This window comes from Eptatretus burgeri, chromosome 10 (genome assembly GCF_056783735.1).
Source record: "Eptatretus burgeri isolate ZD-2024b chromosome 10, Ebu_testis_v1, whole genome shotgun sequence".
In the NCBI taxonomy this organism is placed as follows: Eukaryota; Metazoa; Chordata; class Myxini; order Myxiniformes; family Myxinidae; genus Eptatretus; species Eptatretus burgeri.
The window spans coordinates 55,615,055-55,628,058 of NC_140970.1; the positions used below are offsets into that span (position 1 = coordinate 55,615,055).

The following is a 13,004-nucleotide window of genomic DNA, read 5'->3' on the forward strand; positions in this document are numbered from 1 at the left end:
CTTTGACAAGTATATACTGTACAGTATATCATTTTATGTGCTCCTTCCGTGTCCTTCTAAACTTTGTTTCTGCCATTTACCCCCTCGCCTCAACATCACCAGCCATTTACCCATACCCCATGAGCTATTTCAACTCAATAACTGGCTGATGCAATTTTGGCAAAAAAAAGAAAGATAGAAAAGCATAAAATTTGTTATCCTCGTATTGTACAATAATAAACTGTGATCAAAGAGAGTAGAACAGATTCATGTTAAACATATGATGTGAAAGGGTTAAAAATTTCACTATTTTGGAATTGGTATATTTACCCCCAATCATAAGTTGTTGTTTTTTAACCCTGTCGAGGTCAATTTACCCCCGGTTAAGAACCATTGTTCTAAAGGGTTCCTACTGTCGTCGAATAATAAATGTTACCATTGGAATCAATTCCTGCTTCGTTTTCCTCAATCGTGGAAAGAGGGGATTTTAAAACGGGCATCTTTATGATGAAAGACACAAATTTTTGTTCCAAGTAAATTGATTACTAGCTTTCCATCGGTGCCATTTTTATTCTTCTACGACAGCAGGAACACTTTAGAATGAAGTGTGAATAGATGATCAAATCTCCATAAAGTTTTGAAAAGTTTATTTTAACCCTTTAAGAGAAGCCTTCAGGGATGACCGTCAATGCACAATCAAACGAGAATGGCACTCAGTAAAGCGTATACCTCCAGCAGGCTGAACAGTTCATGTTTTGTATCCCACTGATAGGCCGGATCCCGATCCGGATCTTCACCGAGATCGAATCAGTTCGTCCGTGTCATACACCCAACATGCACACCAAGTTTCATCCAACTCAGTCCGCAACTTTTTGAGATATCGTGCTATATATCGTTTTGTCCCCATCTCTCAATGGTGAAGAATCACTTGTCAATTCAACATATTCTTGGATCCACATCTGGATCTTCACCAAAATCAAATCAATCAGTTCAACCAAGTTTCATCCGAATCCATCTGCAACTTTTTGAGACATGTCCTGCTCAGTGCTCACAGACTGACAGATGAACAGGGGTGAAAACATAAGCTCCACCATCAAAATCACTGCAACAATATATTGGATCAACAAGATTGTTCATTGCTCACTTGCACTTACCAATGTCTTCATCTGTGCGTTTCTCTGGCTCCTTATCTAAAGATTCACGAATCGTATCCCTCACAAATATAGAATCGATTCGCCTTTCCTCTTCCTCGTCTTCATCGTCATCGTCATCAGAGTCCACGATTCCCTCGGGAAGAACTGACATATCCCCGGCACCTGCGTCGCTCTCTGTTGCCTGCAGTGTTCAAATGATACCAAGTTTTTAATATTAAATAATTAAAAGGAAAAAAAAAGGCAATTATAAACTTAATTTTACCAAGCATGCCATTTGCCAGAGCTGCATATAGAAAAGAAAATTGTCAAATGACTTTGCCAAATCCAGGTCTGTACAGGTAACCGAGGCTCATGTACAAAAGGTAGAGAGGTCAAGGTGCATTTAATGGAAATATGAAAGCAGCCGACAGACATGGATTGGGCAAACCAACAGGAATGAAGTGAAACATCAAGGAAATTAAAAAAATAAAAATAAAAAAAGGAATTACTACATGTGATGCTAATTAAAACTTTCACTTCCCATCACCTTGCATGAAAAAAAGAGAGAATGGACTATGAAGACAAATGTAATTTCAATGGATGTTCCATGACCATTTGGGGACAATAATTTATTGTGCATAATTGACTAAAATGCATGTGTGATGTCACATGTGTGTTTCATACTCACCTGGGAAACCCACAAACACAATGCCCTGTTCTTTTTCAAAGATACCATGGAAACTATTCCCCTTGACAACATAAATGCACAAACCATTATTGGTTTTACTATCCCGATCTGAATGCAGTGCATGCTAAGAGGTAGCGCCTCCTGCTGGCACTACCCTAAAATGACAGTTGTTACCGAGGTCCAACTCTCATGAGGATCAAACCCACACTCCACGATACTTCTTCTTTTGTAATGCAGGATGAAGCTGTGGGGTAGCATCATTGGCTGGGAGCATGGCTGTGTCGTTGATGCAGCACCTCCTTGTTATGGTCGGAATTTGTTCAGGGTGCTGGAGATAGCTCACCTAATCTTCAGGAAGGACACCATGGGATTTTTAACGTCCACCAACTAATACTGACAGATGGGATGCCAAGGTGAACGTCTATCCAAGCGATGGCACACACATTGATGAATCAGCCTGCTTGCGAAACCCCAGGATGACAGCTTATAGCTGGGTCGAGATTCAATCCCAGGCTAGACGGCTTCAAGGCAAGTGTACGTACCTCGAAGAGTCGATGCCAGCCCTCAACAATACGTCCTGTTCCTTGTCTATAATACAAAAACAGACAATTTAGTCTGATCAACATCAACCACGTCTGCTATCTCCTTCTCTCAATTGAACAAGCTTTAGTGATCTACCATTCTACGGCAGGAAGATGTGCCGCCATTTTAGATCGCGACTTCCTGTTTGGAGAGGGTTTCACATTGTGCAGTTCATTTCATTATTATTTTCTTGCCTCGACAACCATGTTGAGATGATGTTGACAGCATAACAAACAGCCACCCATCTGCAACTGCAGATGCCTCACAAAGACGGTGTAATCTTCAGGTAGCTCTTCAGCCGACAGCGATATGATGAACTTTTCACTTCCTCAAGCAAATGGAGACTCACACTCAGTCATCATCACAGTAGGTGGCTATATCTCCCTGCAAGGAGAATATTTGTGTGGTATGCCAAAAGCAATAAAAGCAACTTGATATTCGGATTAACTGAGCTCAACCTCAAAAAAAAAATATATATATCTTTGCCAGATTCTTATCAGGATTTCATTGAAGCGTTCCACTCTTTCATTTTTTTTTTGTATAGCTATTGGATATAATGTACTCATTGTGTGTTTCCACCCCCATCATCATATCTAGAGGTAACTGTTCCCCAGGAGAAGATGAAAACTTTTGCCATTCTGTTGAAATGAACCTGCTGTTGAGTCTATCAGATAAGTTAAATAAATGTCCTGGAAGTTCTCCATTTTGCTAGAATGTCCAAAAAATCATGCAAACGGCATCTTTGCAGGAGAGATTTCATTTGATTGGCTGACATCTTTCTATCTGAGGACTGAGGTTCAACACTTGTGTGCATGTTGTTGCAATGACTATCTTGAGTGCAGGAGACTACGTGAGAATAAATTACATGAGGGTCGTCCAATTCAAAGCTCCCATGTAATATTTAGCCCCCACCCCCAACTGGGCATCAGTCTGGCTGGGGGCTTGCATTTTGAGTCCTGCCAGTCGTCCGTCCGGAGCGTCCACTCATAAACGACTGGACATCTTTCTTTCGTATTCGGGAAATGCATGCAATAATATCTGGGCATGAGGCACGTCAAATATTTTTGGGATTGGAGCCAATTTAGAATTTTTGCAATTACAAAAAAACAAAACAACTTACATGAGTAATGGAGGACAAATGAAACAAAGAGAACAAATAGTCCAGGATTGTATAATATATGCTTTCGGAAACGATGATTTATTTGTATTCGCATTTGTATTCCGGTGTTCTGCCTGAAGGCAGATTCAGAATTGCCGAAGCAGTTTCTTGGCAAGGGTTATAGTTGGTGGTTTGTCGTTGTCTTCCCAAATTTATTTATATATACTATACTATCTCCACTACCTACATGCTGCCTTTAAATATTTATTTATTTCATATACTTTACCATCTCCACAATCAAGACACAGCTTTGAATTATGTATTTATCAGCAAAATCTTCAAAAAATATAGAATTCTTCAAAAAAAAGTTGTGCCACTCTAAGGCACGATTGGGGGATGTGTACTTGATGACGACTTGTTTATTTTGGAACAGGTGATTAAAAAATAACAATCAATGCTGAAATTTTGCGCATATATATATTCAATAATCTGAGAAAGTTATTTAGAACTCGCAGAGCCTACCTGTCACTTTGCTGACGGACCAATTAGTCGTCTTGCTTGCCAAAAATTGCCATATTGGTCACATTGGCATCATTTTGCAGACTTCCAAAGCCGACTTTGTGGACTCCCACACATAGCCGCGGGCACATAGCCTATGTTACCCTCCTAAACAAAGTTGTATTTGTACTCTGAGATTGGAGTTTGTAACTTAAAAGATGTGGCCGTGCATATGGAACAAAGCCAGAGAGAGAGAGAGAGAGAGAGAGAGAGAGAGAGAGAGAGAGAGAGAGAGAGAAAGAGAGAGAGAGAGAGAGAGAGAGAGAGAGAGAGAGAGAGAGAGAGAGAGAGAGAGAGAGAGAGAGAGAGAGAGAACACTGGGAAAAATAAAGAAAGATGTGAACATAGTCAATTGTGCTAAGTAACAATGAGGTGTACAATTAAATTCCTTGTGAAGGAGAACATCAAAACCAGCAGCTGATATTCACTGCAGGAGATCGTCTACACAATTTGGTGATGCCTGTCTTTCATGTAGTTGTGTGTTTAAAGGGTGCATTGGGTTAAAAAAAAAAATGATCATTAATTGTTGAGCATTCTTGAGTATTCCCACATTAAATCAAATGCTGCCAATCAAGCAAACATCGAACATGTTGATCCACCAATTTTAGAGAATCGCCGGATTACGAAATATGAAATTGCAGAAGAATGTTATTGTCACTGTTAGAATTGTTTGAGATAAAAAAAAACAGAAATTTCAGTTCAACAAGGACAGTGCAAGGCGGTACCAAAGGACCTCACATTTGATAAAAAGGCAACTCGTTTGGCCATTGCATCAGAGCTCCTGGAATGCTACGAGAGGGAGATTATTTCTTGAAGAAGATTGTGACATGCGGACAAGACCCAGTTACTGTATATGCCAGATTTATAGTGAGCCAGCATTGAGTGGAGAGATTTTTGGTTCTCACCAGTATAAAAAGAAAAGGAAAACAACTTCAAGGTTCAGCCTTCAGCCAGAAAGTTTATGACAATCGTGTTTTGGGACCATTAGAGGTTAATTCATGTGAAATGTATTGACTGCGGGGAAACCCTCATTTGATAGCATTGTAGTGACTGGTTGCGTAATGAAATAAGACAAGCAATACCGAACACAGACGATGGCCCGGTTTGCTGTCTCAAGATTTTATTGCTTGATAATGCTTGCTCTTCCATTGCAAATGTGACCACTACTTTTCTTGTGGAGATGGTTGTGAAGTTTTAAATCCTTTCACATTCAGTCCAGACTTGTCAGTTGTCACCTTGTGATTTTTATCTCTTTGAACCGCAATGACGTCTGGGTCACGTTAAGTTTATGAATGATGAAGATGTCAAAACATGGATCCCAAAATTGCTGTGCACAATTCCAAAGCTGTGGCACAGGACCCAGAAATATTTAAAGTCCTCCACAAGGCAGTGTGTAATATCTGGAACACTGGAAAGAGGCCACCGTCGATGACCAAGTCAGTGTATATCGCTTTACACAAAAAGAACATAGGTCTGTGCAGCAATTACAGAATGCTTGCACTAATCAGCAATGCAGGTAAGATCATTCTCAATGTGTCAATGCAGACTGTAAAAAACCGCCAGTATGGAAGTGAGAGACACCCAATATGGCTTTGCATGCAGTAAGGGCACAACTGATGGGATCTACCTTCTGAAAGGTGTGGCTGAAGCTTACTCCACAGGCAAACGCCCTCTCCACCTGTTCTTTGTTGACTATAAGAAGGCATTTGACTCTATCAACCACACACTACTGTTTGTGAAACTGCAGGATTTTGGTGTAGAATGGGATGTGATGCGGCTGCTTGAGGATCTCCAAATCAACCCAAATGGTCAGCTCCGTTGGAAAGGCTGGATGACAGATGAGTTTGAGACGCTAATTGGAGTACGACAAGGCTGTTCATTGTCCCTGATACTCTTCAGCCTCCACACCGAATGTCTCATGCAGGAGTGGAATGATTGCTCATCACATCTAAGGGCACCCAATGTAAGTGGTATCTCCATAAAGGAGATCAGATATGTCAATGACCTAGTGATGAGTGCAGAAAAGATACTTGCTATCCTGAGCGACATATCAAATGGGTTTGCGCTCGTCATTCATCCTGGCAGGACGGAATACATGGTTGTCCAGCCAACAATGGATGACAACACCATCACAAACCGCTTGATAACAATACCCTGCGTCACATCTGTCAAGTACCTGGGCATGTCAATCAACCACACTCGAGATGACGGCAATGAGATGTGAATGCAGATAGGTATGGGCAAATCCACCCCTTCAGCAATATAAATACCTGCGTTCCACCATGTTGGCCGAGAAACAAAGGCACGAGCTTGCTCAGGCACTAATCATGTCAAGAGTACCGTACAGTGCTACCACCTTCTCATTAAAGGCAACCGACATCAGGCAACTAGACGGCTGTGGCCAAACCATCTGGCAACACATGACTTGCTCAACATCAAGTGGCATGCCCGTGTTACAAACAAGAGTCTAATGGAGATGATCGGTGACAGATGGTGCCTCAGCAGTAGCAATGTGATGGAGTGCAGGGCAGCATGGCTGGTCCATGTGATTTGGCAAAATGGACTGGCAGCAGCTGTTGTGGATTGTTTTCCAGAGGGATGCCGTCATTCGATAGGTCGAACAAAGATGTGTTGGGTTGACAACATCCGAGAGTGGTCAGGGTGAAATAACACTGAACTCAAAGCGGCAACGCTGGAAAAACTGGTTGTGTCGAAAGTGGCGGAAGTGGTTCTGCTGGTGTGTAATTTGAAGAGGTGACCACGGGCTTATACCTATGTCAAATGATGATGATGGGTCACATTAAGTTCATGAATGATGAAGATGTCAAAACATTGCATCTCAAAAATATCTGTGCACAATTCCAAACATTTCAATGCAGGTTGTATCAATGTGTGACCAGGACGAACTACTGGAGCCAGATGGCGATGTCACCTGGCATTTTATGCCATCGGTCATTTCATGGGGCACATTCGCAAATTTCACGCTTTGGTCAGGTAGTATGTTGCTGCATCCTCTGTGGGTTATTGCTCCAGGAGTGTGCACAGCTTCAGGTGTGACATTTCTCACTGCGACACCGGCCGTATCCTGCCCACTTTCAAGTGTTGTTCCTGTGACCTTTCACTTGAAAGCTTTAACAGGCTCTCACATCATGATCACCACACCCATCCCATCAAGCGTGCTTTTGACCAGCAACACGCTATTGTGCATGAAATCATAAGGGTGCATGAAAAGGGTGCTCCCTCTGTCAGGCCAAGACACAAGTGGTGTGTTTGAGCAAGGATAGAGATAAGCCGATTCTTCTGGGCACAGTTAATAGAGAAGCTGAGAATCGCAACAAAATTATATCTCGATTTCTACGCTGGGTACTTGGAAGTGTCACGTTGGTGAACCCAAGAATTGGAGAAGGTGGAACACATGTGAAAAAAAACACAAACATTTGTTCAACAGAAATCCCCGTCATGACAACTAAATTGTGCAATGGGTCGAGGCAGCCATCAGACTTTAGAGGCGGTACACCGTGAATCCTTCTGAGTAGGCAACCTGATAAGAAGTTTAAAAGAAAGTCAACCGAAGAGAAGGGATTGAGAGGGGAACTTCAGTTTCGGAACACATAAATGTAATGGCTTAATTATGGAGAGCTCCAGTAAAGAGTTAAAGAGGGATAGCTATTTTAAAGAGGGAGGCTGAGTTAAGAGAGTTTAAAGTCTATTAGTACACTTTGACTGAATCATGGGGATTTGAGATTTACCTCAAGCCACCTCAAGGTTGCCCAAACTAATTAAGATAGGTAACCTGACCAGGCAAAAATGGTATCGTTGGAACTATGGAAAGTGAGGATTGTACTCTCATGTACCATAGTTGGTGACGGTTCTAACTGCAGTAGCCTGCAGAGAATAACTATAGTGAAGGGATGCTTTTTTTCTTTGCCTGGATAGCAAATCAGCAAGGGAAGGGAACAGTGTGTGAAAGCATGGCTGCCTTATCCACACTCCTCCTAATACATTCATCTTGGGAGGTGGAGTGTCTCCAATTTTAGAAGCGCAAATAAATACTCCAATTTGAAAAGCCAACACAGAGGATACATCATCCTTTCAGAAACAAAGGTGGGCAGGCCAAGGTGAAAAGGTGTCCGCTTCACCAATCAGCAATCCTCACCAACCACTGTTAAGTTTTTTGACCGTTTAGGGTCAGCATATCTCAAAAGGCATTGCAGACCAGACAGCCTTGTCCCAACAGCATCCACAAATCTAGATATGTCCTATATCCTATATAGGACACACCGTTTTAGCTTAAGATTCTCAGCATGCAACATCTCATGAGGAGTGGTGTCACGTCTTGCATGGCACAGTACTCCTACATCCATATATCACATTTTCATCATTTGATCACACATAAAGGCTTTGCAAAAACCCCGCATTATTCGTCCCCTTCCAGTTTCACTGGAGGGGACGAAAGGATTGCTCTCTGCCTGTCTGTCTGTCTGTCTGTCTGTCCGTCTCACCTGTGGTTTTTCCAATTTGTTTTCCATACCGTTTAATACATTCAACTGAAACTTTCTACATGGCTTTGTTATGATAAGTTACAGAACAAGTTCAAGTTTCAGTGCATTTCATCAATTTTTCACAGAGTTACAGTACCTTCAGAAAGTATTCACACCCCTCGACTTTTTTCACATTTTTGTTGTGTTACAGCCTGAATTTAAAATTGATTAAATTTAAATTTTTGTCACCGATCTACACAAATTACCCCATGATGTCAAAGTGAAAACATGTTTTTGGAATTTTTTTACAAATTAATTAAAAATTAAAAGCTGAACTGTCTCACATCAACAAGTATTCAACCCCTTTGCTATGACACTCCAAATTGAGCTCAGGTGCATCCAATCTCCTTTGATCATCCTTGAGATGTCTCTACAACTTGATTGGAGTCGACATGTGGCCAATCAAATTGATTAGACATGATTTACAAAGAAACACACCTTTCTATATCAGGTCCCACAGTTGACTGTGCATGTCAGAGCAGAAACTCGACCATGAAGTCCAAGGACCTGTCTGTAGAACTCCGAGATACAATTTTGAGGAGGCATACATCTGGGAAAGGGTATAACACAATTTCTAGAGTATTGAAAGTTCCCAAAAGCACAATGAGCTCCATCATTAGTAAATGGAAAGAACATGGAACTACACAGACTCTAACTAGAGATGGCCATCTGACCAAACTGAGCAACTGGGCAAGAAGGACCTTGGTCTGTCAGGTGAACAAGAGACCCGTGACCACTCTGATAGAACTACAGAGTTCTTTGGCTGAGATGGGAGAACCTACCGGAAGGACAACAGTCTGATGCAGCACTTCACAAATCTCGGCTTTATGGGACAGTGGCCAGACGGAAGCCACTCCTGAGAAAAAGGCATATGACAGCACATCTGGAGTTTGCAAAAAGACACGTCAAAGACTGAGAGCATGAGGCAAAAGATTATCTGGTCTGATGAGATAAAAATTGAACTCTTTGGCCTGAATGAAAAGCGCTATGTCTGGCGGACACCGAGCACAGCTCATCACCCATCTAACACCATTCCTACCATGAAGCATGGTGGTGGCAGCATCATGCAATGGGGATGCTTTTCAGCAGCAGGGACTGGGAGACTTGTAAGGATAGAAGGAACAATGAATGGAGCCAAATCCAGGCACATCTTTGAGGAGAATCTGCTTCAAAGTGCAAAATAGCTAAGGCTACAGTGAAGATTTACATTCCAGCAGGACAATGACCCCAAGCATGCAGCCAAAGCAACACTGGAATGGCTTCAGAACAAGAACATGAAAGTCCTTGAGTGGCCCAGGCAAAACCCAGACTTGAATCCCATTGAGAATCTGTAGAAAGATCATAAGATTGCTGTTCACCGATGCTCCCCATCAAACTTGACAGAGGTTGAGCAAATCTACAAGGAAGAATGGGAGAAAAGCCCCAAATCTGGATGTGCAAAACTGATACAGACATACCCAAGAAGACTCGAAGCTGTAACCACTGCCAAAGTGGTTACAAAGTGCCAAAGAAGCTGTAACCACTGCACTTCAACAAAGTATTGACTCAGGGGGTTGAATACTTATTGATGCAAGACATTTCAGCTGTTCGTTTTTAATTAATTTGTGCAAATGTCTAAAACATGTTTTCACTTTGTCGTTATGGGGAATTTTGTGTAGCTCGGTGCCAAGAAATTTATATTTGATCCATTTTAAATTCAGGCTGTAACAACAAAATGTGACAAAAGTCGAGTGGTGTGAATACTTTCTAAAAGACCAAATTAGATTGAGAAAATATCATATATCGTCTCTCTGTCGAGCCGGAGATCAAATCCCGATCCAGCTATGAACTGTCACCCCGGTCACACACATGTTTTTGCTTCATGTATGTACATCGGGTTTTTAAAATATCAAGTTTGTAGGGGACATGTATTGCAAAAGAGATCTCGTTCTTGCTTACCTCGTTTCATCATCAAAATCAGATGAAACTGCAACTTAGCTTTCATCGTTTCCTGGTGATCCAAAACAAAGAAAGCAATGGATTGATAAAGTGAAGTAAGTATGATTGCAAAGCCTGCATAACTTCAGTTGATCATCCAAATTAAATTAGTTTCTCTTTGGTCAATGAAAGGAAAACTCCAAATAAATTATTTGCACTATGAAGATCCCAAAAGGTGAAAATTTTAAATAATGTTTAGTGGAATGGCAATTATTTCCGGAGAGTATGTGGATAAAAAAAAAGGTTCGCCTGCATGCACAAGGTGACTTAATCAGTCTATTACTGATATAATTATTAGTGGTATTATTTATTTACTATCAGAGACTTGCGGAACATCCGCATCATGTAAAATGTGACTTCAAGTACTCAACTCCCCCCTCCTCCTTACATATCGCAAGTGCATAACGCAAGTCCTCAACCTCCGCCCCCAACGCCAATTCCTCAGCCTCCCCTCCTAATCCTAAAACTTCAATCCCCTCCCAACTCCAAGCCTTCACCCCCCCACCCACCAACCATAACTCCTCAACCCCTCCCTCCCCACCATAGTTCCTCAAACTCCCCCTCAAAGCCTCAACCTCCCCCTCTCAACTCCGCTTCCCCCCACCTCATCCAAACCCCAACTCTCTGTCCTCTTATCCCCCCCCTCCCCTCCTCCCCTCATAAAAGCAAAATGGAATTCCAACATTGATCCATACATGTTTCTTCATTACCTCATCAAAACAGCAGAATATTTAACCCTTCCCCATCATGCATTCACCAACTTCACAGAAACCACGATCGAAACAGCAACAGAATGGCTCCTTCATGTCATGGCCCATCATCGTCGCCTGTCCAACTCACAATCCCTTGAGATATGCGGAAACCCCGTGGAATTGCAATTCTCACGTGACCACGAGAAGCCTAATTGTGCAAATAAAAGACACTAAACCAATTATCTTCTTCCTGATGCATATTATCATACATATCGTGAAAAGTAAATAATTATGGATGTTGTATTTCACAATCTCTTGAGATTCCCAATTCGCAAGATTCCTGCGAGACCTTTATAATGACATGGGCTTGATGGTTGAGTCATTGAAGAGAAGATAGTCGGAAATAATAGCAAGGACCCGTGGAGCTTCCGGGGTTAAAGCGCTTTCTCGAGAGAATGCCACATAGTTATTTGGGCAGTGTATAGACAACATACCGCTGCCTCGATTGCTCCCAAAAATTAAAAAAACAACAATCAGGTTTGAAGCAAAAACATACCCACTGCTTATGTGCATATACATAATACACTGTGGCTATATAGCTCAGATAGATTCCAATTGCACTGGCCAAGAGCCTGACAACAGAGCTATAAATCCTAAGGACTGAGACCTGAGGCTTATACTTACTGTGGCCTTCACAAGCCCCTTGACGCCCATCATCTCCAACCTTTCAATGCTTGATCTTTTTAAGTCACTTTGGTCATTTTACACTGAAGGGAAAACTTATAGGGAGGGCATGACGATTGTGAATATGACAGCTCCAAAGATGTCTTTGGCTTTGGATAGCATCAACATGGCAGCTGTATGATTTTTGAGATTACAATTGTGGGTGGAGTCAGGCCAACTATCCAACCAATGGGTGGAAAGGATTGTTACACACCGATGGACAGATGGATGAATGAACAAGCTTGATTATATATATTACTTTGACTATTATCATTGTTTTTATTATTATTATTATTATTATTATTACATCATTGGAAAATAATAAAATTTCTCCTTCAAAATAATTTATCTGTCTCCACTCAGTTGAGCAAACATCCAATCTATTATGCCTAAGGTTGAAAGTGAGCAGACAGTGTTTCATCCTGATCAAGCCAGAATTTGCCACTACCAATTCCTACTTGGGAAATCTGCAAAAAGAAGAAAGCGATTAATTAATTATCAATCATCATTGAATGCTTGGCACATTCTGTGTACAATGTTTGAAAGAAATTCACATGTAATTTAAGTTTTCTTGGTGATTAAATCGTTTGAGGATGGTGCATTTCACATGAATTTTTGACGTTTAAAAAAAACCCAAAAAGTAAACGAATCAAAACAGTGCATGTTCGATTATTCGTGCTTGCTTACACTGTAGCATTCATTGTCGATAGCAACATTTTTTCAGATCAAAACCGTAACCAGATTCCAACAGTAAGAATGCATTCAGACTGTCCAACTCTTACACAGTATTTTGAACTTGGCTTACTGGTCTATAATTTGAGAGTTCTTGGCAGATTTTGGAACCAGTACATCCATTTCAATTCCATGATTGCAAGTTGCATGTCAAAAGGTCACAGCTGTCAAATGGTCGCTTTGTGATTAGATCTGGAAGTACCCTGTCACTAGACTTGCGAGATCAAACTATGTAAATTTATACAGTACAAGTAACAATGGGATACATAAATACAAAGCCAGACCATGTATAATGTACAC

General features: G+C 41.3%; 1 protein-coding gene across 5 annotated transcripts in view; it reads right to left on the minus strand.

Moving 5' to 3' along the window:
- Positions 1 to 13,004, minus strand: part of LOC147018613 (rap guanine nucleotide exchange factor 2-like) — a 213,699-nt gene that overhangs the window by 153,625 nt on the left and 47,070 nt on the right. For all 5 annotated transcript variants that reach the window (XM_085898460.1, XM_085898458.1, XM_085898457.1 and 2 more), the window contains one exon: positions 1,134 to 1,314. In XM_085898460.1, coding sequence (XP_085754586.1) covers positions 1,134 to 1,314 — 181 coding nt within the window. The remainder of the gene's footprint in view (positions 1 to 1,133; positions 1,315 to 13,004) is intronic.